At 47.1% G+C, this 21,225-nt stretch overlaps 1 protein-coding gene across 6 annotated transcripts; it reads left to right on the plus strand.

The window, feature by feature from the left end:
* The first annotated feature begins 493 nt into the window (after window positions 1–493).
* LOC117831033 (3'-5' RNA helicase YTHDC2) lies at window positions 494–21,042 on the plus strand. 6 transcript variants are annotated; one of them, XM_034709486.1, is made up of 31 exons: window positions 494–610; window positions 2,178–2,327; window positions 2,433–2,523; window positions 2,953–3,149; window positions 3,230–3,432; window positions 3,651–3,817; window positions 5,719–5,821; window positions 5,900–6,056; window positions 6,145–6,252; window positions 6,329–6,456; window positions 6,592–6,721; window positions 6,971–7,097; window positions 7,826–7,891; window positions 8,082–8,257; window positions 8,682–8,778; window positions 8,871–8,958; window positions 9,405–9,485; window positions 9,579–9,661; window positions 9,800–9,905; window positions 10,158–10,277; window positions 10,369–10,641; window positions 10,999–11,125; window positions 11,736–11,941; window positions 12,213–12,402; window positions 12,963–13,054; window positions 17,706–17,825; window positions 18,003–18,154; window positions 18,460–18,586; window positions 18,764–19,007; window positions 19,095–19,277; window positions 19,979–21,042. In XM_034709486.1, the coding sequence occupies exons 2-31, from the start codon at window positions 2,180–2,182 to the stop codon at window positions 20,032–20,034; spliced, it is 4,146 nt and encodes a 1,381-aa protein (XP_034565377.1). In that variant the 5' UTR covers window positions 494–610; window positions 2,178–2,179; the 3' UTR covers window positions 20,035–21,042. The 6 variants fall into 6 exon arrangements, with proteins under 6 accessions (XP_034565377.1, XP_034565378.1, XP_034565379.1 ...); XM_034709487.1 differs by having other exon boundaries at window positions 18,801–19,007; window positions 19,979–21,039; XM_034709488.1 differs by having other exon boundaries at window positions 18,460–18,523; window positions 19,979–21,039.
* Window positions 21,043–21,225: the final 183 nt, after the last annotated feature.

Raw genomic sequence — 21,225 nt, forward strand, 5'->3', positions numbered from 1 at the left:
TAAAGTATTACAACACAAAGAATTAAAGTGATTTACAAGAATAAAAGTAAAATAAATTGAAAGTAAAGTAAAAATAAAACCATAGACTGTATAAAATAAAATAATAATAATAATAATAAAATAAAACACATGAATGTTCCTACAATGCACCTAATCGAAAAAGTCCGGTCTCAGAGGTTTGACATATTTCACCCGTTTTGCTCAGTGTGATCTGAACCCTTCTAGCCTTAAATTTAAAGAGAAGAGACCTTTTCCATTCTGTAAATCTGTATTATCACATCTATCCAGTTATTTACTGTGTGTCCACTTTTATCCATTTTCAGTTCTTATCTTCAACATTAAACACTAAAATGTTGAATAGAAACTCTTTAATTTATACATTTTTATTTTAAGAGTCTATAAGTTAAAGTTTCCATTTCCCTGAATGAAAACTTCACAAATTTGAATAAAACAGACTCTTACGTTGAAGGAATCAGACCGGATGTTGATAGACCCATAGCCAAAGTCCTTGCACGCATGCGCGCAGCCGTGTTAAGCAGTCCATCCCTCAAACCTGCCCGGGTCCAGGTCTCCTAAAGCTCCGCTGAGACTCTACACCAAACCAGGCAGAGTATGCCCGAATTTAAGTTTAATGTTCGGTTTAAATAAAGACAAGTGAAGTTTAATCACGCGAATACTTCAGTGAACTCTTCTAAATAACTACTTCGTTGACATTAGCAGACTTAGCTGAGTTAGCTTAGTCGGCTCGGTGTTTCGTTACCGGTGAAATGAAACGGACTTATTTTAATCACATTTATCCAAAGATAATGAATTAAGAGCTAAACTAACTGAATTTGCTAACAGGATCAGTGTGCTGACAGAAGTCTGGAGCTCTTTCAAACATGCTAACCTCAGTTTGATCTCTCTTTCCCTGAAAGCTAAAGTTTAAGTTTCTGTCAGACTCAGAGAAACTATTAAAAGTTAACTTAAAGTCCTCTTGACACTAGAATAAAACACATAAATTAATATAAGAGCCCACCTGCTCTGTGTTTGGAGCTGGATCTCCTCAGGGCCGGGTCCAGGTGTTCCCGCCCGGGTGCCCACAGCCCTCCTCGGACCTTGATTGGCCACCTCAGAGTAGACTCTGATTGGCTGTGTTCTGTGGGGGGGCGGGGCTTACGAGAGCTGATGCATGTGTGCTGTTTGAAGCGTAGACTGTAAATAAAATGGACAGCATTGCTCCGCCTCTTCCCGTTGTACGGTTCTGAAGCCAAAAAATCCCTCTCCTGGGCGCAGCCATTGTGCAGCCAGAGCCTGTGAAGCCTTTGCAATAAGCTCCGCCCTACAGCGTAACGTCACAAGACGCTGTGTGCACTTTGAAGTTTCGTTCTATGGCGGCTGTGAATCAAAGGAGACCCGGAAGTAAAACCCCGTTTTTAAACTCAAATAACTAACGAAAAATAAACTTTTCAGAAAAAAGAGGCCTTGAACACAAAACAGTCAAATAATAACTACATATCACCACAGCATACGGATGTGAGGAACATTCGTACGACGTGTATTTATTTTTTAAAGTTTGACTGCTCCCCCATTCAAATGAATGGGGGAGTTCTTAGACATCTGTTCTCAAACATCTGTTCTCAAACATCTGTTCTAAAACATCTGTTCTCAAACATCTGTTCTCAAACATCTGTTCTTAAACATCTGTTCTCAAACATCTGTTCTCAAACATCTGTTCTAAAAACATCTGTTCTCAAACATCTGGTCTTAAACATCTGTTCTCAAACATCTGTTTTCAAACATCTGGTCTTAAACATCTGTTCTCAAACATCTGTTCTAAAACATCTGTTCTCAAACATCTGTTCTAAAAACATCTGTTCTCAAACATCTGGTCTTAAACATCTGTTCTCAAACATCTGTTCTCAAACATCTGTTCTCAAACACCTGTTCTCAAACATCTGTTCTCAAACATCTGTTCTCAAACACCTGTTCTCAAACATCTGTTCTCAAACATCTGTTCTCAAACATCTGTTCTCAAACATCTGTTCTAAAACATCTGTTCTCAAACATCTGGTCTCAAACATCTGTTCTCAAACATCTGTTCATCTGTTCACATCTGTTCTGTGTGTGTGTGTGTGTGTGTGTGTGTGTGTGTGTGTGTGTGTGTGTGTGTGTGTGTGTGTGTGTGTGTGTTTTAGTCATGTCGAGCTCCGGCTCACAGAAACCGTCCCGCGGTCAGAAACCTCCAAACAGACGGTCTAACGGTCTGAAGGCGATCCACATCGATGAGGAGGTGAAGATTGCGGTGCACCTGGCTCTGGAGAGGTTTCGTTATGGTGAAGATAAAGGTACACGCTGTTTCTAAATCATCATGTTACTGATCTGAGGCCCGGTCCTGATCCTGATCCTGATCTTGATCTTGATCCTGATCCTGATCCTGTTTCCTGTTTCAGAGATGGAGTTTCCCTCCTCACTGACGAGCACCGAGCGAGCCTTCATCCATCGAACCGCTCAGTCTCTGGGTTACATCTCCAAGAGCAGAGGGTGAGTTCCTCCTCCTCCTCCTCCTCCTCCTCCTCCTCCTCCTCCTCCTCCTCCTCCTCCTGTTTCTCCTCCTCCTCCTGTTTCTCCTCCTGTTTCTCCTCTTGTTTCTCCTCCTCCTAATCCTCCTCCTCCTCCCAGGCTCCTCTTCCTCCTCCTCCTCCTCCTCCTCCTCCTCCTCTTCCTCTTCCTCCTCTTCCTTCCTCCTCCTCCTCTTCCTCCTCCTCCTTCTCTTCCTCTCCCTCTTCCTAATCCTCCTCCTCCTCCCAGGCTCCTCTTCCTCCTCCTCCTCCTCCTCTTCCTCTTCCTCCTCCTCCTCTTCCTCCTCCTCCTCTTCCTCTTCCTCCTCTTCCACCTCCTCCTCCTCCTCCTCCTCTTCCTCTTCCTCCTCCTCCTTCGAGGATCAGTTAACGGTGGAGACGTTTGTTTCAGGAAAGGAACAAAGCGTGTCCTGACCCTGAGGAAGAAGGACGGTTCGGACAAACCGCGTCCCACCATGCCGCTCTCTCTCTCCCAGAACTCGCTGTACTTCGTCCGCAGCCTGCTGCAGAGGTTCCCTCTCAGCAGTAAGGAACGTCTTGAGCTGCAGCCTGGGAACAAGAGCGGCACGTCTCCGTCTGCAGACTCTGGTCAGTGTCAGACTCACAGTCCCATGCTCCTGTGGTCATACCTGTGTGTGACGGCCTCAGGTGATGCTCTCTCTCCTCAGACGGCGGCTGTGACAGGAACAGGGCGAGCGGGCGTCTGAATAACGGGATTCCCATGGTCCCCCGTAGGAGGACTCCGACAGAGCTGGACGCTTTCAGACGCTCTCTGCCTGTCCACGAGCGCCAGGACGAGGTCCTGCAGCTCATCAGAGACAACAGAGTGCTTCTGGTGCTGGGAGAGACCGGCTCAGGGAAGACCACACAGGTGAGTCAGAGTCAGAGTGCTCTAAGACGAGAGAGATGGATTCATGTGGATCCCTGAGTTCTCAGTGAGAGGGGCGGTGATCCTGAGCAGCAGCAGACCTCTCTCTGCTCATCTCAAGTTCACCTGCAGATTAAATCCTTCACATGAAATCATTGCTGCTGTTTGAGATCAGATCTATGTGTCACACCTTTGTCATGAGCGTACCTGTACTCCTGCAGATCCCTCAGTTTGTAATGGACGAGTGCAGCAGGGCGGGACAGCCCTGCAGGATTTTCTGCACACAGCCTCGACGACTCGCCGCCATTGCTGTGGCCGAGAGAGTCGCTGCAGAGAGAGGAGAGAGTGTGGGCCAGACCGTAGGATACCACATCAGACTGGAGAGCAGGTACACACCTGTAACATACCTGTATCATACCTGTAACACACCTATAACAAACCTGTCACACACCTGTCACACACCTGTAAAATCACATCATACTGGAGACCTGTCACACACCAGTCACACACCTGTCACACACCTGTAGCACCACATCAGACTGGAGAGGTGTCACACACGTGTCACACACCTGTCACACACCTGTAGTACCACATCAGACTGGAGAGCAGGTATACACCTGTAACACTCGTGATGAACTGCAGGGCAGGTAAGAGTGTCTGTGCTGCAGGTAAAGATCATGCAGCAGCTTCAAAACTCACCTGAATCTGCTGCTGTGCTGGATCCAGGTTCAGGGACAGTGTGATGTGTTCAGGGACAGAGTGAGAGGGATCAGTGACAGAGTGTGATGCGATCAGGCATAGAGAGTGATATGTTCAGGGCATTCAGGGACAGAGTGTGGTGCATTCAGGGAAAAGTGTGGTGCATTCAGGGAAAAGTGTGATGCGTCTAGGGACAGAGTGTGATGTGTTCAGTGCTACAGGTACAGTTTATGCAGCAGCTTCAAAACTCACCCGTATCTGCTGCTGTGCTGGATCCATGGTTCAGGGATAGAGTGTGATGCGTTCAGTCAGCATAGAGAGTGATGTATTCAGGGCATTCCGGGACAGGGTGTGGTTCCTTTCATCGAAAGAGTGTGATGCATTTAGCGAAAAAAAAAGTGTGTTGCGTTCAGGGTCAGAGTGTGATGGTTCAGGGATAAGAGTGTGATGCATTCGGGGACAGAGTATGATGTGTTCAGGGAACGAGTGTGATGCGTTCAGGGACAGAGTATGATGCATTCAGGGACAGAGTGTGATGCATTCAGGGACAGAGTGTGATGCGTTCGGGGACAGAGTGTGATACATTCAGGGACAGGGTGTGATGCGTTCAGGGACAGAGTATGATGCATTCAGGGAAAGAGTGTCATGCATTCGGGGACAGAGTGTGATGCATTTAAGGACAGATTGTGATGTGTTCAGGGACAGAGTGTGATGCGTTCAGGGACAGAGTGTGATGCATTTAAGGACAGAGTGTGATGCGTTCGGGGACCGAGTGTGATGCATTCAGGGACAGAGTGTGATGCATTCCGGGACAGAATGTGATGTGTTCAGGGAGAAAGTGTGATGGGTTCAGGGACAGAGTGTGATGCAATCAGGGACAAAGTGAGATGGATCAGTGACAGAGTGTGATGTGTTCAGGCATAGAGTGTGATGTGTTCAGGGCATTCAGGGACAGTGTGTGATGTATTAAGGGACAGAGTGTGATGTGTTCAGGGAGAAAATATGATGCATTCAGGGACAGAGTGAGATGGATCAGTGACAGATTGTGATGCGTTCAGGCATAGAGTGTGATGTGCTCAGGCTATTCAGGGACAGAGTGTGATGCATCCAGGGACAGAGTGTGATGCGTCCAGTCTTTACAGACCGGTACAGGCACAGATATAAGACTGTGTGTTTGTCAGATTCATCAGCTTAAACAAACACATGTTTCCTGTCATGGAACTGCTGCTCAGTCAGAATTTCCCTGAATGCTGGACAAAGATCATCAGACATGAAGTCAGGAAGCATTCAGGGAAATGATGTGTCAGAGACAGTATGGCTCCAGTGAGGAGGAACATGTCCATATATGGTGATCTTATATAAAGACTGAGAGATTCATTAAACCGTCAAAGTGTGGTTTATCTATTCTTTGACCTTTCAAAATAAAACCAACAGATAAATAAAAATAAGCTGCAGCACTAACTCTGACGAGAGGTCCCAGAGTCTATTAGACCTGCACCAGGAGTCCTGATCATACGTCCTGTCTGAGGACGCTCCTGAGAGTCGAGCTCAGGTAAGCAGTCCTGATGGTTGTCTGTGTCCCCCCCCCAGAGTCTCTCCAAAGACGTGTCTGACCTTCTGCACCAGTGGAGTCTTCCTCCGGACGCTGATGGCGGGAGACGCCAGCCTGACCACAGTCACACACGTCATCGTGGTGAGCAGCAGAGACACAAGAGGTTAAAATCCTCTGTCCTCATCAGAGACACGTTTAAAGTCCCGTTGTATGTTTCAGGACGAGGTCCACGAGAGAGACGGGCTGACGGACTTCCTGCTAATCAAGATGAGAGACGTCCTGCAGAAGATCCCCACGCTCAAACTCATCCTGTCCAGTGCTGCTCTGGATGTAGACCTGTTCCTGCGCTACTTCGGAAACTGTCCCATCATCAGGCGTGAGTCTCTCTGCCTGCCTGTATGTGATTGTGTGTGTGAGATGTTCCCGTTTGTGTGTGTAATGATCCTGTGTGTGTGTGTTTCCAGTGAAAGGTCGTCAGTTTGAAGTGAAGGAGTTGTTCCTGGAGGATGCTCTGAGGCTGACGGGCTACAACAAAACAGAGACTAAAAAACAGACTGAGGACGCTCAGAGGAGTAAGCTCTCTATATCAACCTGTCTGCTGCATGAACCTTAGATCTCACCTGTGCTCACCTCATCGTTTGTCCTCAGAGGAGCAGAGACACCTGACTGAGAGCTGTGAGGCTGCAGAGAGCAGACCACCTGGAGAGAGACGGACCAGCCCTCAATCTGCTGCAGATGTCCCACAGGACAGGTCAGGAGACTCCTTACAGCAGACGGTAACAAACACACACGCACACAAACGCACGCAACCACACACACACACACAGACATCTATATATCTATATAATCCATACTCCAATCAGTGAAGTGATTTCAAGATGTGTGTGTGTGTGTGTGTGTGTGTGTGTCAGGACTGGTCAGAGCAAGTGGAGGTGTGGATTCAGAGGGAGATGGACAGCTGTATCTCCAAAATCTTCCTCCATGAAGAGGAGGAGGCTTTCACTCAGCTGTTGAACCTCATCCTCTACGAGGGCATCAACGGTACGTCTCCCTCACTCACCTGTCTGCACCCGTCCTAATGCAAGTCTCATGCCTGAGGTTCAGATCCTGTCGGTCTGTGTTAACACTGAGTCTCATGACACCATCATCAGAGAGCGGCTCCTCCCTGACCGCAGCAAGTTCAGGTTCTTTGAGGCTGATGTGTGACAGGGTTCCTGTCTCAGTGTTAACCTGGGCTCTAGGTTAGACCTTGAGTTCTAATCTTTCTTATGAATAATGTGTTTTATTTAGTGGACTACAGACACAGTGAGACTGGCTCCACCCCTCTGATGGTGGCAGCGGCGCGGGGCTTCATCTCTCAGGTGGAGCAGCTGCTGAGTATGGGAGCAGACGTCAGCATGAAGGCTCCTAATGGATGGTAGGACATGATGTTAGATCTGTTACTCCACAGACATGTTTATTATCCTACCTCATGTTAACATCTCTCACTCCTCCTCACTCTCCACACTCCCCTCACTCTCCAGACTCCTCCTCAACCTCCTCACTCCTCCTCACTATCCAGACTCCTCCTCACTCTCCTCACTCCTCCTCACTCTCCTCACTCCTCCTCACTATCCAGACTCTTCCTCACTATCTTCACTCACCTCACTCTTCTCACTCCTCCTCACTATCCAGACACTCTCCTCAATCCTCCTCATTCTCCAGACTCCTCATTCTTCCTCACTCTCCTCACTCTCCTCACTCTCCTCACTCTTCCTCACTCTCCTCACTCTCCTCACTCCTTCTCAATCCTCCATACTCACCTCACTCTCCAGACTCCTCCTCACTCTTCAGTTCCGAAAATCCTCCTCACTCACCTCAGTCACCTAACTCCTCCATATTCACCTCACTCCCCTCACTCTTCTCACTTACCTTACTCATCTCACTCTTCTCACTCCTCCTCACTCCCCTCACTCTCCTCACTCGCCTAACTCCTCCATACTTACCTCACTCTCCTCACTTACCTTACTCACCTCACTCTCCTCACTTACCTTACTCACCTCACTCTCCACACTCCACCTCACTCTCAACTCTCCTCACTCTCCCTCCTCCTGGTTTAGTCTGGCGTGAACGGTTGTAGTGAACACGTGTTTGATCTGTTCTCAGGTCGGCGTTGGACTTTGCTGAACACTTCCAGCAGACGGACGCCTTGGACCTCCTCAGATCCTCCACGTGAGTGTGGATTGCACCACAAACAGCTGTCTCTGTTTAAATTGCTCTCACTGGTTTGATGATAACTCTGGATCTTAATAGATTATCTCTTTATTGATCATCAAAGTGTTCAGCTCCAACTTTAATGATCCCTGAAAGTGAAGCTCAGCAGACACGCTCCCTCTCTGTGTGTGTGTGTGTGTGTGTGCAGTCCTGCAGGTGGTGTGGGGGTAGAGTCCTCCTCTCTGGTTCAGGGTGGAGATGCAGAGCTGAGTGCAGAGGAGCAGGAGTTGCTCAGACTTTATCACCACAGCTTTGATGACGAGCGCGTGGACTTGGACCTGATCATGGACCTGCTGCAGAACATCTGCTCCACCTCCACAGACGGTGAGAGTCTGAAACACACAGTCTGACACTCAGAGGATGAACCTCACAGTCTGACACTCAGAGGATGAACCTCACAGTCTGACACTCAGAGGATGAACCTCATAGAGGATGAACCTCATAGAGGATGAACCTCATAGAGGATGAACCTCATAGAGGATGAACCTCATAGAGGATGAACCTCATAGAGGATGAACCTCAGAGCAGTACAGATGATGTTTCAGGACTGTCAGAGTAGATCTATGAATCATTAGTTGAATAGTTATAAAAACAAAGTGTTTATGTGTTTGAGTCTTTGAGAGGTCTGACTCCAGCTTCAGACCGTGATCACTTCCTGTTTTCTCCTCTATGATGGTAAACTGATGAGTTCAGAGGAGACAAACACCCAGCTCACTCATGAACTGCTCGTGTGTTTGCTGCTCTTCAGGTGCGGTTCTGATTTTCCTCCCTGGATACGATGAGATCGTGTCTCTCAGAGATCGCATCCTGTACGACGACAAGAGATTCATAGTCCACTCTGACAGGTGAGCGTTCACCTGGACAGGTAGATGAACCTGTTAATAGACATCCATACAGCGTCTGAGCTCAGAGAATGAACAAAGTGTGTGTCTCTCAGGTACCAGGTGTTCACTCTCCACTCTGACATGCAGACGTCTGATCAGAAGAAAGCCATGAAGACGTCTCCGCCTGGAGTCAGGAAGATTGTGAGTGTGTGTGTGAGATATCAGGGGGTCATGGATCCAGGTGTTAGTTTTTGGATCTGTATGTTCCTGAACGTCCTTTTTGAGGTCTCAGAGAGTTTTTTTATTGTCTGAGTCTTTTACCTGACTAACCTGACTGTGACTCCCCTGACTGTGACTCACCTGACTGTGACTCCCCTGACTGTGACTCCCCTGACTGTGACTCCCCTTACTGTGACTCACCTGACTGTGACTCACCTGACTGTGACTCCCCTTACTGTGACTCACCTGACTGTGACTCACCTGACTGTGACTCCCCTGACTGTGACTCCCCTTACTGTGACTCACCTGACTGTGACTCCCCTGACTGTGACTCACCTGACTGTGACTACCCTGACTGTTACTCACCTGACTGTGACTCCCCTGACTGTGACTCACCTGACTGTGACCCTCTTCTTTCCTTCTTTCAGATTCTATCCACAAACATCGCAGAGACGAGCATCACCATCAACGACGTGGTGTTCGTCATCGACTCAGGGAAAGTGAAAGAGGTACGTTCACAGGAGTTTAACAAACAGGAGGAACACGCAGTGTTTACACCTGAGATGACAATAAGGTGACACCTGTGTGTTTTATTGTTGTAGAAGTCCTTTGACACGCTCAGTCACGTGTCCATGCTAAAGACTGTGTGGATCTCTAAAGCCAGCGCTCTGCAGAGGAAGGGCAGGTAACACAAGTCTACTCTGTCACATGATACTCGTACACCTGTGTTACACAGGCATATATATAGTAGACGCCTGTGTTATACAGGTATGTTTCAGGCATCTGAGTCACACCTGCATTTAAACCCACCTATGATCCTCAGAGCGGGGCGCTGCAGACCCGGCATCTGTTTCCACCTCTTCAGTCGACTCCGCTTCAGCAACATGTTGGAGTTCCAGATCCCACAGCTCCTCAGGATGCCTCTGCAGGTACACACACACGCACGCACACACACACACACACACACACACACACATCCTCTGATGTGATGTTGAAACCCACGACACTCTCCTGCAGGTCATCCTCACTCCGTCTTCAGCTCTTCTCTTAAACAAAGAAAGCTTGTCTGTGAAGCCTTGCGAACTTGAACTGACCCCTGAATGTTTTTGGTGAATGATCAAACAGAACTTGATGACTTCGTGCTTCAGAGACTCAGCATCAGACGTCTTGTTGTGTTTCAGGATCTGTGTCTGCAGACCAAACTGCTGGCTCCTTCCTCCTGTCCTGTCGCTGAGTTTCTATCTAAAGCTCCTCAGCCTCCTCCAGCCCACGCCATCAGGAACGCTGTGCACATGCTCAAGGTTAAAATAACACACACACTCACACACACACACACAGACACTCACTGACTGTACTCCATCAATGAGCTCAAACTGACCTCCCTCTCCTCAGACAATCGATGCCATGGACCAGGTCGAGGACCTGACTGACCTAGGTTACCACCTGGCTGACCTACCTGTGGAGCCTCACTTGGGGAAGATGGTCCTGTGTGCTGTGGTTCTGAAGTGTCTGGACCCGGTCCTGACAATAGCCTGCACGCTGGCCTACAGAGACCCCTTCATCCTCCCTGCTCAGAGCGCTCAGAAACGAGCCGCCCTGCACTGCCGCAAACGCTTCACCTCCAACACCTTCAGCGACCACATGGCCCTGCTCAGAGCCTTCCAGGTAAGTCGCAAACTTCAGGAACAACCTGCAGTTCCTTTAGTGTCCACTAGAATGTGTCTCCTGCAGTGAGTCAGTCCCCATAGAGCCCCATGTTAAAATGTTATAGCAGACATAAACATGTTGACAGCCTGGTACAAAAACAGTTTAGGTCTCTCTCTTCATGACAGATGTATGGCTGAATTTATATAAAACTCACCTGTTTACAGCAGGTTAAAGGGTCCCCTCAGTTCATTCAGTCCCTGATCTTATCCTCTGGTTTGTGTTTGTGTTGTCAGTTTATTTGCAGATCTTCATGAATCACTGTGTCAATACAACACAAACACTCGTCACTGATTTATGTCCTTCTGGTGTTTTCAGGCGTGGCAGAAGGCCCGCAGCGAAGGCTGGGAGAGATCTTTCTGTGAGAAGAACTTTCTGTCTCAGGCCACCATGGACATGATCCTGGGCATGAGGACACAGCTGCTGGGTCAGCTGCGAGCCATCGGTCAGTTGCTTCACATACACGTCTCAGTCCTGCTCTCTGTTTGTTCTTCACTCTCGGATTTTGAGTCTTTTTTGAGAAACAAACCAGCAGAACAGAAACATCAGTCTGTAGATATATCTTAGGATTGATTTGAAGCTTTTAACAGTTTCACTGGCTCATGGCCCCAGAGTACGTACCTGCTGTCTTCTCCCCCACCGTGTGCAGCCTCAGATCCTCTGGTAGGAACCTCCTCAACGTCCCAACTGTTCTTCACCTGAGGATCTCTGCTACTTTAGCATCTTCTTTAAACACGCCTGTGGACATGTCTTTTATCACTGTGCTTTATTAATGTAGCCTTGTTATCATTTATTTAACTGCTTCTTCTGTGCAGCCACAGCTTTAATATAGTTTAGTAATTCCTTTTTTATCGTTTTATTTTACTCAGCCTTGTTCTAAGTTGTGTCGTCCTATAATTGGTTGGTATGTTTCAGTCCATAATCCCTTGTTTTGCAGAAACAGTTGGTATTCTCTCAGAAGTTATCTGGCGTCTCCTGACACAGATCAATAATGAATTCTGTTTCTAGTCTGAATGTTTGACTGTAAAATGAAATCTGATGACCCTGTCCTCCAGGTTTCGTGCGTGCTCGGGGGGGCAGTGATATACGTGATGTGAACCTAAACTCTGAGAACTGGGCTGTTGTGAAGGCGGCCCTGGTGGCTGGCATGTATCCAAACCTGGTCCACATGAACCAGGAGACCTCACTGCTGTCCAGTAACAGAGAGAAGAAGGTCATCTTCCACCCCACATCTATCCTGAGCCCCGCCCACAACAAAGAGGTACAACAAAAATAAACACTGCAGCAACCTGAACTCACCGTCTGTCCACTGAGCATGCTCAGAATAAAAACAACATACAATAGTTCCTCCAACAGTTCCTCCAACAGCTGCGTTGAGATGACTGTTTAAACACACAACAACTGTGTTTGTTGTGTGTGTGTGTGTGTGTGTGTGTGTGTGTGTGTGTGTGTGTGTGTGTGTGTGTGTGTGTGTGTGTGTGTGTGTGTGTGTGTGTGTGTGTGTGTGTGTGTGTGTGTGTGTGTGTATGCAGCCTGACGCTGTGCGGTCACCGGGGACCCTCCCCACAGACTGGCTGATCTACAACGAGATGAGTCGAGGTCACAGGGTGGCAAGTGTTCGGTGTTGCTCCGTGGTCACGCCTGTCACGGTGGCTGTCTTTGGAGGCTGTTCTAGACTTCCAGACTCCGCCCTGCAGGAACCTGCTGGACGCACAGACACAGGTAACACAAAGGTAACACACTGACACAGGTAACACACTGACACAGGTAACACACAGACACAGGTAACACACTGACACAGGTAACACACAGACACAGGTAACACACGGACACAGGTAACACACAGGTAACACACAGGTAACACACTGACACAGGTAACACACAGACACAGGTAACACACTGACACAGGTAACACACAGACACAGGTAACACACGGACACAGGTAACACACAGGTAACACACAGGTAACACACTGACACAGGTAACACACAGACACAGGTAACACACTGACACAGGTAACACACAGACACAGGTAACACCCTGACACAGGTAACACACGGACACAGGTAACACACAGGTAACACACAGACACAGGTAACACACTGACACAGGTAACACACGGACACAGGTAACACACAGGTAACACACAGGTAACACACAGACACAGGTAACACACGGACACAGGTAACACCCAGACAAAGGTAACACACAACCACAGGTCACATATGTCACCCGTGTGTTTTATAACAGTATTATATGTATCTGCGTGTGTGTGTTTGCAGACAATCCTCTGGATGATGTCAGTGACAGTGAGGCAGAGGAGCTGGCTGAGATGAAGATTGATGACTGGATGGTGTTCCAGTTGGACGGTGAGGTGAGTTGACCTCTGTGTTGCTCTCTCCAGGGTTCCCATGCGTCCTGGAAAACCTGGAAAACAGTTGACCAGTTTTCCAGTACTTGAAAACACCTGGAAAATGGGAGAAAAAGTAAAATGTCACATATTGTCCTGGAAAATTATTCCAACATGGCTGCGCTCGACCTGACCCGATTAACAAAACACATCCCCATTCATTGAAAGTTGAGTGCAAGCTGTGCTGGAAAAGACAGGGACACTGCGCAACTTTTTTCACATCTTTTCTCCTTCACTTCATAATCATGCATTCACAGAAAACGGGGGTATATTGTTTATGTTTTATGGTACATTTGGCTCAATTACCGTACTCTAGCTCAGTTGTTCTCAAAGTGGGGTCCTGGGACCCCTGGGGGTCCGTGAACCATAGCGTGGGGGTCCGTGAAATAATTTCAATAAATTTCTAGTAAATTATAAAATTGTGCTGTGTCATTAAAAACAGCATTTACACCATTGTAATGATACCATTTGGTGGCTCAAAGGGATATGTGAGTCTTGCTACTGTTAATTTTCTGAAAGCGTTGAAGATCAATTACTTGAAAAGTATAAATGTTGTCATGTTGAGTCCACAAGGAATGAAATGACCCTCTGTTTTAAAGTATACAAGTGGTATTTACTTGATTCAAATTGAAGTGTTAACTGTTTATCACTATGGTACAGGTCTGAAGTATTTACATTGATACGTTTTACAATACAAATAGTTCCAAGGGCAACTAAGAGTGCAAATGGTAGTAAGCATGTGCTTTAGTGATGGGAAGTTGGGCTCTTTTGACTCGGCCCCCAAAGAAGAGCCAGCTCTTTCGACTCCCGAACGGCTCTTAATTTAGGATCTTTTGTAGCCGAATGTTTTACCTTAACTTTGCAAAAACTAATGGTTTGTGTGTTGAAACCCCTTTTACGTACAGTGTTTTTATGAGAAGCCTTATAATTGCCCATTAGGGTTAGGATTAGGGTTAGGGTTAGGGTTCTGATTAGGGTTAGGGTTAGGGTTAGGGTTAGGATTAGGGTTAGGGTTATGATAAGGGTTAGGGTTAGGATTAGGGTTAGGGTTAGGGTTAGGATTAGGGTTAGGGTTAGGGTTAGGATTAGGATTAGGGTTAGGGTTAGGGTTAGGGTTGTGGTTAGGGTTAGGATTGTGTTTAGGGTTAGGGTTGTGATTAGGGTTAAGGTTAGGATTAGGATTAGGGTTAGGGTTCTGATTAGGATTAGGGTTGTGGTTAGGGTTAGGATTGTGTTTAGGGTTAAGGTTATGTTTAGGGTTAGGGTTGTGATTAGGGTTAGGGATAGGGTTAAGGTTATGATAAGGGTTAAGGTTAAGATTAGGGTTAGGGATAGGGTTAAGGTTATGATAAGGGTTAAGGTTAAGATTAGGGTTAGGGTTATGATTAGGGTTAGGGTTATGATTAGGGTTAGCGTTAGGATTTGGGTTAGGGTTAGGATTAGGGTTAGGGTTAGGATTGTGATTAGGGTTAGGGTTATGATAAGGGTTAGGATTAGGGTTAGGGTTAGGATTAGGGTTAGGATTAGGGTTAGGGTTAGGGTTAGGATTGTGATTAGGGTTAGGGTTATGATAAGGGTTAGGATTAGGATTAGGGTTATGATTAGGGTTAGGATTAGGGTTATGTTTAGGATTAGGGTTGTGATTAGGGTTAGGGTTAGGATTAGGGTTAGGGTTCTGATTAGGGTTCTGATTAGGGTAAGGGTTAGGATTAGGGTTAGGGTTGTGATTAGGGTTAGGGTTGTGATTAGGGTTAGGGTTAGGGTTCTGATTAGGGTTATGATTAGGGTAAGGGTTAGGATTAGGGTTAGGATTAGGATTAGGGTTAGGGTTAGGGTTGTGATTAGGGTTAGGGTTAGGATTAGGGTTAGGATTAGGATTAGGATTAGGGTTAGGATTAGGGTTAGGGTTCTGATTAGGGTTAGGGTAAGGGTTAGGATTAGGGTTAGGGTTAGGATTAGGGTTAGGGTTCTGATTAGGGTTAGGGTTAGGGTAAGGGTTAGGATTAGGGTTAGGGTTAGGATTAGGGTTAGGGTTAGGGTTGTGATTAGGGTTAGGGTTAGGATTAGGGTTAGGATTAGGGTTAGGGTTAGGATTAGGGTTAGGGTTAGGGTTGTGATTAGGGTTAGGGTTAGGATTAGGGTTAGGGTTAGGATTAGGGTTAGGGTTGTGATTAGGGTTATGATTAGGGTAAGGGTTAGGATTAGGGTTAGGGTTAGGGTTAGGGTTAGGGTTGTGATTAGGGTTAGGGTTGTGATTAGGGTTAGGATTAGGGTTAGGGTTCTGATTAGGGTTCTGATTAGGGTAAGGGTTAGGATTAGGGTTAGGGTTAGGATTACGGTTAGGGTTAGGGTTGTGATTAGGGTTAGGGTTAGGATTAGGGTTAGGATTAGGGTTAGGGTTAGAACCAGAACTAAACTTAAGCATACAGAACCAAACTCATGCAAACAGAACCAGAATCAAACTCAACCAGAACCGAACCACAACCAAACCAGAACCAAACCAGAATCAAACCAGAACCAAACCAGAACCGAACCAGACCCGAACCAGAACCGTACCAGAACTGAACCAGAACCGAACCAGAACCGAACCAGAACCGAACCAGAACCGAACCAGACTTGAACCAGAACCGAACCAGACCCGAACCAGAACCCTACCAGAACCGAACCATACTAGAACCAGAACCAAACCAGAACCGAACCAGACCCGAACCAGACCCGAACCAGAACCGTACCAGAACTGAACCAGAACCGAACCGGAACCGAACCAGAACAAACCAGAACCGAACCAGACCCGAACCAGAACCGAACCATACTTGAACCAGAACCAAACCAGAACCAAACCAGAACCGAAACAGAACTGAACCAGAACCGAACCGGAACAGAACCGAACCAGAACCATACCAGAAAGGAACCAGAACCAAACCAGAACCAAACCAGAACCGAACTGAACCAGAACCATACCAGAAACGAACCAGAGCCGAACCAGAACCGAACCAGACTTGAACCAGAATCGAACCAGAACAGAACTGAACCAGAACCTTACCAGAACAGAACCAGAACCAAACTCAAGCAAACAGAACCAGAACCAACTCAGGTAAACAGAACCAGAACCAAACTGGAGCAAACATTATTAATGTCCTCAGGTTGGCATTGAGAAAAATCCGATGCGTCAGCTTTGATGGGCTGATCCGATTTCTTCTCTCAGTGAGTATTTGCCCGGTCTTCAAGAAGAATCTCTCCTGAAGGAACAGATGAAGCCAGGATACACAGCCTCCCCTCCATCACCTGTATCCTATATCCTCACATGTGATTGGCCGTATGGCCGCCATGCTGGCCAATCAGAACAAAGTTCTGCTTTGAGCAGAGCTGGGGCTGAGCACTGTGAGAGCTAAGCAGTGAAAGGAAAAAACTGGGAGCCGGCTCTCTCTCAATGCGAGCCGGCTCTTCTGATTCAATATAAAGCATCGGCTCTCAGAGCCGCAGCTTTTGATCATGACACATTACTAATGTGCTTAATCTGTGTTACAATTATGAGGGGGCCATGGACAATTTTCTCACCTGTAAGGGGTCCCTGGCTCCAAAAAGTCTGAGAACCCCTGCTCTAGCTAGCAGGAGTGCAAACTCCCGATAGTGAAAACAAACGGAACAAAAAGAGCGACACAGCTGCACAGAAACTCCACGTTGTAGACATCGCTGATCACAATAGACATCGCCATGCAGGAAGACAGTTTACATATTTTAAATCTCTGAAAGATCTTCAAATACAGAGTGCGTCTTTACACCGGTGCGATTTTTTCAGAGTTTATGGTAACTCAAATAAAAAACGTGACATTTGCTTTGTTTTATATCGACCACTTAGCAGGATGAATATCATGATGAAGCAGGTATATTTTGAGTCTGAGTTGAGTTGAGAAACATTTGTGGCTATTTTTGTCATTCAGATCTATTTATGTCATTATTGCACTGATCCTCTGATCATTATTATTATTTAATTATTTCAGTAAGGCAGCTTCCTGATTCCTTCACTGGTTCTTTTGTTTTTTTCTTAGCTCATTTTATATTTTTTGAGAAAAGAGAAAGATGAGAGTTGCCCATCATTGTTACTTGGTTGCACTAATAAAGGGAAGTGCTGTACATCTGTGGTTGCATTATTCTATTATCAATTTGCCATCATTTTTAAGTATGTAAGAGATGATTTCATTGATAGCCATAGACTACATGTCTTTCAATGTAGACTTACACTGAGAGGAACATATTAGACTATTTAGGAACTAAATTAGGAACTACATTTAGACGGTCATACCAGCTTGATCATCAATGAAAATGTCCTGGAAATGTCCTGGAAAATGATCTCTGGAAAAGAGTGGGAACCCTGTCTCTCTTCTTCCTGTGTGTGTTGGGTCCAGTCTCACACCGAGTTCAGACAGCAGGAGAGTAGTCCTTCATGAGTTTACTCCTGTTTCTGTTTAAGACTTTCTCCTGCAGGTTCTATTCATGTGTTCTTTATGGTACTCCTACAGGTTCTATTCATGTGTTCTTTAAAGTACTGAGGCTGTAGGGCTTAAATAGGTCAATGTTCTGGATGAATATCTCTCTCCCTGTGTGTCTCTGTCAGGCTGCAGGTCTGGTGTTTGATCTCAGGCAGAAGTGGCAGAATCTGTTCATTAGGAGGATCAGGTGTCCTTCAAAACCCTGGACCCAACAGGACGAGGCCATCATCAGAGCACTTGTGTCAGTACGTCACTTTCCTCCTCCAAGAAGTTTAGATCAGAACCTGATGAAGTTTCAGACTGTTCCTCCATCTGTCTGTCTGTCTGTCTGTCTGTCTGCCGTTACGTTGTGGATCAAAGAGTGTGACTCAGTGTTTGGATCTCTGTGCGTCGGGTAAACGTCTCTGACCTTTGACCCTCAGGTTCTGTCAGCAGAGGAGCAGGGGGTGGGGCTTCAGCAGCCCACTGGGATTGGTCAGAGACCACGGCCCATGTCATCAGAGGATGGACCCCAGGCGTCCGCGAAGAACTGCAGGAACAGCCCCCAACCAGCCCCCCAAAACAGCAGTGACAGGTGAGAGAGGACTCACGAAAACTGTGGTCCTGATCCACTCAGTGAGTCTGTGGTCCTGATCCACTCAGTGAGTCTGTGGTCCTGATCCACTCAGTGAGTCTGTGATCCTGATGCTCTCAGTGAGTCTGTGATCCTGATGCTCTCAGTGAGTCTGTGATCCCGATCTACTCAGTGAGTTTGTGATCCTGATCCACTCAGGGAGTCTGTGTTCCCATTCCACTCAGTGAGACTGTGATCCCGATCCTCTCAGTGAGTCCCTGATCCTGATTCAAAAGAGACTTATAACCTAGTGTTGTCCTCTTCAGGTCCTTGAGGACAGCAGGCTCTGGACGTCCTCAGATGAAGTCTCACAGCAGAGAGGAGAACCAGGTGTGTGAACCCGCCTCCCCCAGTAACTCCTTCTCCTCTGAAAGCCCTGCCTCCTCTGGAAAGGTGTTGAACAAGTCGTCTATGTTTGATCTATAGATGAGTCTATAGAGTGTGTGATGTTGAAGCTCTTCGTTTTGAGGATGTTTCTGTGGATTAGTGCAGCAGAGTTTCCTGATTACGTTTGTTGATTCTTCCTATTGACGTGGTCAGACCTGTCAAAGCTCTTCATCTTGTCCTCAGGTAAAGATCACTGAAGCACACTGTTGCTCTCCTGCAGGTGTCTCACACGCCATCTCCTCAGCTGGTCTTCTCCTCCATCAGATACTTCATCATGAAGAGCAGCAACACGAGGAACATCGAGATCTCCCAGCAGAGAGGCATGTGGTCCACCACGCCCAACAACGAGACCAAGCTGAACCGAGCCTTCATGGACAACAGCATCATCATCCTCATCTTCTCTGTGCAGGGCTCAGGACACTTCCAGGTAAAACTCCCTGTGACACCTGCGATACTCACCGCCTGGACCAGTGAGTCAGCAAAACATGCTGAGGTGATACCGTCTCTGTTTCAGGGATACGCACGCATGACCTCCGCCGTCAGCAGGGACAGCTGTCAGGACTGGGGCCTGGTGGGTTTAGGAGGAGTGTTCAGCATGGAGTGGATCCACAGAGAGAGTCTGCCCTTCCACTGCAGCCAGCACATCATCAACCCCTGGAACGACCACAAGAAGGTCCAGATCAGCAGGGACGGACAGGTGAGTCTGTTAGTAAACAACCAGATAAACAACAACAATGACCATAGAGTCAGAACTTGTTAGCTCAGTCTGCTCTGATCTGCTCTGCTTGTTGTTTCTGCCATACTGCTTTTCGACCAACACAAACTGGGTTGTATTTTCGGGCTGGTGCTTGCGCTGGTTCGGAGCTGGTTGAACTCGCAAACCAACACGTCACCCGTTTATTTCTCCACCCGCTCGAGCCCGTGGAAGAGGCACGTCATGACGTCAGATTTACGTGACCGCTTTTTCCCAGGCAGTGCTAGCACGAAATTTCCCTCACAACAACGATGGCAAACTGCAGCTTGTCTCCTCGGCTGACCACTGATTTGCCTTGGAATCCATTAGTCTCTTTTATTTTCTCGCTGCAGGACAATGGCGGAAACACGTTTGGTTTGTGTTTTTGATCACAGCAACACCGCCCCTCGTAACTGACGTAAGCGGTTGGCGGTTCTAGACCAGCAGAGAGTTGGAGCCACTCTGGAACCGGTTTTCCCGGCCGGGAGCCGGTTCACTCGCAGTTGAAACACGAAAAAAACGGTTCTCAATTGAGCGCCGGCTCCGAACCGGCCCTGAAACTGCCTCGGTCGAAAAGGGGTATCAGAGGATCAGTCCTCCAGTCTGTGACTGACACACTGCTGCTCTGTGTCTGATCTTGCTGGTCTCTGTTTTTGGTCTTGCAGGAGTTGGAGCCTCACGCAGGCGGTCAGCTGTTGTTACTGTGGGAGAGAAACAATGAAGTCCAATAAGAGGAAGACGGAGCTCCTCTTCCTCCATCAAGTCTGACTCTGACAACACATCCTGTTCCTGGACTCTGACAGACATCAGTGTTTTTATACGTCACGGACTTCCTGTTTATTCAAACAGAACGTTCGGACAGCAGGAGAGGAGTCCTTCATGAGTTTACTCCTTTTTTCTGTTTAAGACTTTCTCCTGCAGGTTCTAATCAAGTGTTCTTTTTGGTACTCCTGCAGATTCTATTCATGTGTTCTTTATGGTACTCCTGCAGGTTCTATTCATGTGTTCTTTTTGGTACTCCTGCTCTGTTGGAGTACGTCCTGAGGGCAGCACAGTTGATTCAGGATGTTGTAAAGATGCAGCCTCGGTGCTGTTCTGAACATAGACTGTGTATAAGAAGCTCTTTAGCAGCTTTAAAACTCCTCACAGAGACCAGAGACCAGAACTCCAACCAAACACTAAACTAGACATCTTTCACCACCTGTAACTCCCAGGCGTCTTCTGTCTGACTCCTCCCCCTATCTGACTCCTCCCCCTACCTGACTCCTCCCCCTCTTCCTGCTCTCTAGAGACTGAAACCATGAATGCATTAGTGTTTACTGAGGGAACAAATCAGCTTAGGAGGAGGAGGAACATTTACTACAGACTGATATACAATCAGAGGAGTCGCCCCCTGCTGGAGGTTAGAGAGAACACAGGTTTAAGGCTTTTTTAGACACAGTCTATGTATAAACACACTGACCTGTGTTTACAGCACATCAACATGTTCCTCTCATTCAGAGTTTAAATGTTCTTATGTTAAAGCTTCATCTGATGATGTCATCTCGCCTCAGGCTGCATTATCACTGACAGTATATTGATTTCCCTCCATGTTTATGAAAAACTTAATTTATGTGTTTGGGTGTTTGAAGCTTTTTAAAGGTTGCTGCTGGACAAGGGGACGTTGAGTGTTTGTTGAGTTCAGGCGTCCTCAGAGACGTGATGATAATAAATTTGATTCCGCCTTAAATCATTTTTCTCACTCTTCTTTTACAACAGGTCAAACTTCTCATTGTCTCTTTATCATCACTGAGAGTCTGCGGGCTCCTCCCCGGGTCTGACCCGTCAGACAGAGAGGGGAGAGAGTGATTAAAGACATTTGAGTAGAGATGAGTGAGTCAGGACAGATCCTCTGAGGATCTCTGTGTTTGAG

Source organism: Notolabrus celidotus, chromosome 19 (assembly GCF_009762535.1).
Source record: "Notolabrus celidotus isolate fNotCel1 chromosome 19, fNotCel1.pri, whole genome shotgun sequence".
In the NCBI taxonomy this organism is placed as follows: Eukaryota; Metazoa; Chordata; class Actinopteri; order Labriformes; family Labridae; genus Notolabrus; species Notolabrus celidotus.

Coding starts and splice junctions, on each gene's coding strand:
- LOC117831033 (XM_034709486.1), top strand. CDS start 2,180: ATGTCGAGCTCCGGCTCACAGAAACCGTCCCGCGGTCAGAAACCTCCA. Junction 2,328..2,432: donor TCGTTATGGTGAAGATAAAG/GTACACGCTGTT, acceptor TTCCTGTTTCAG/AGATGGAGTTTCCCTCCTCA. Junction 3,150..3,229: donor GTCTCCGTCTGCAGACTCTG/GTCAGTGTCAGA, acceptor CTCTCTCCTCAG/ACGGCGGCTGTGACAGGAAC.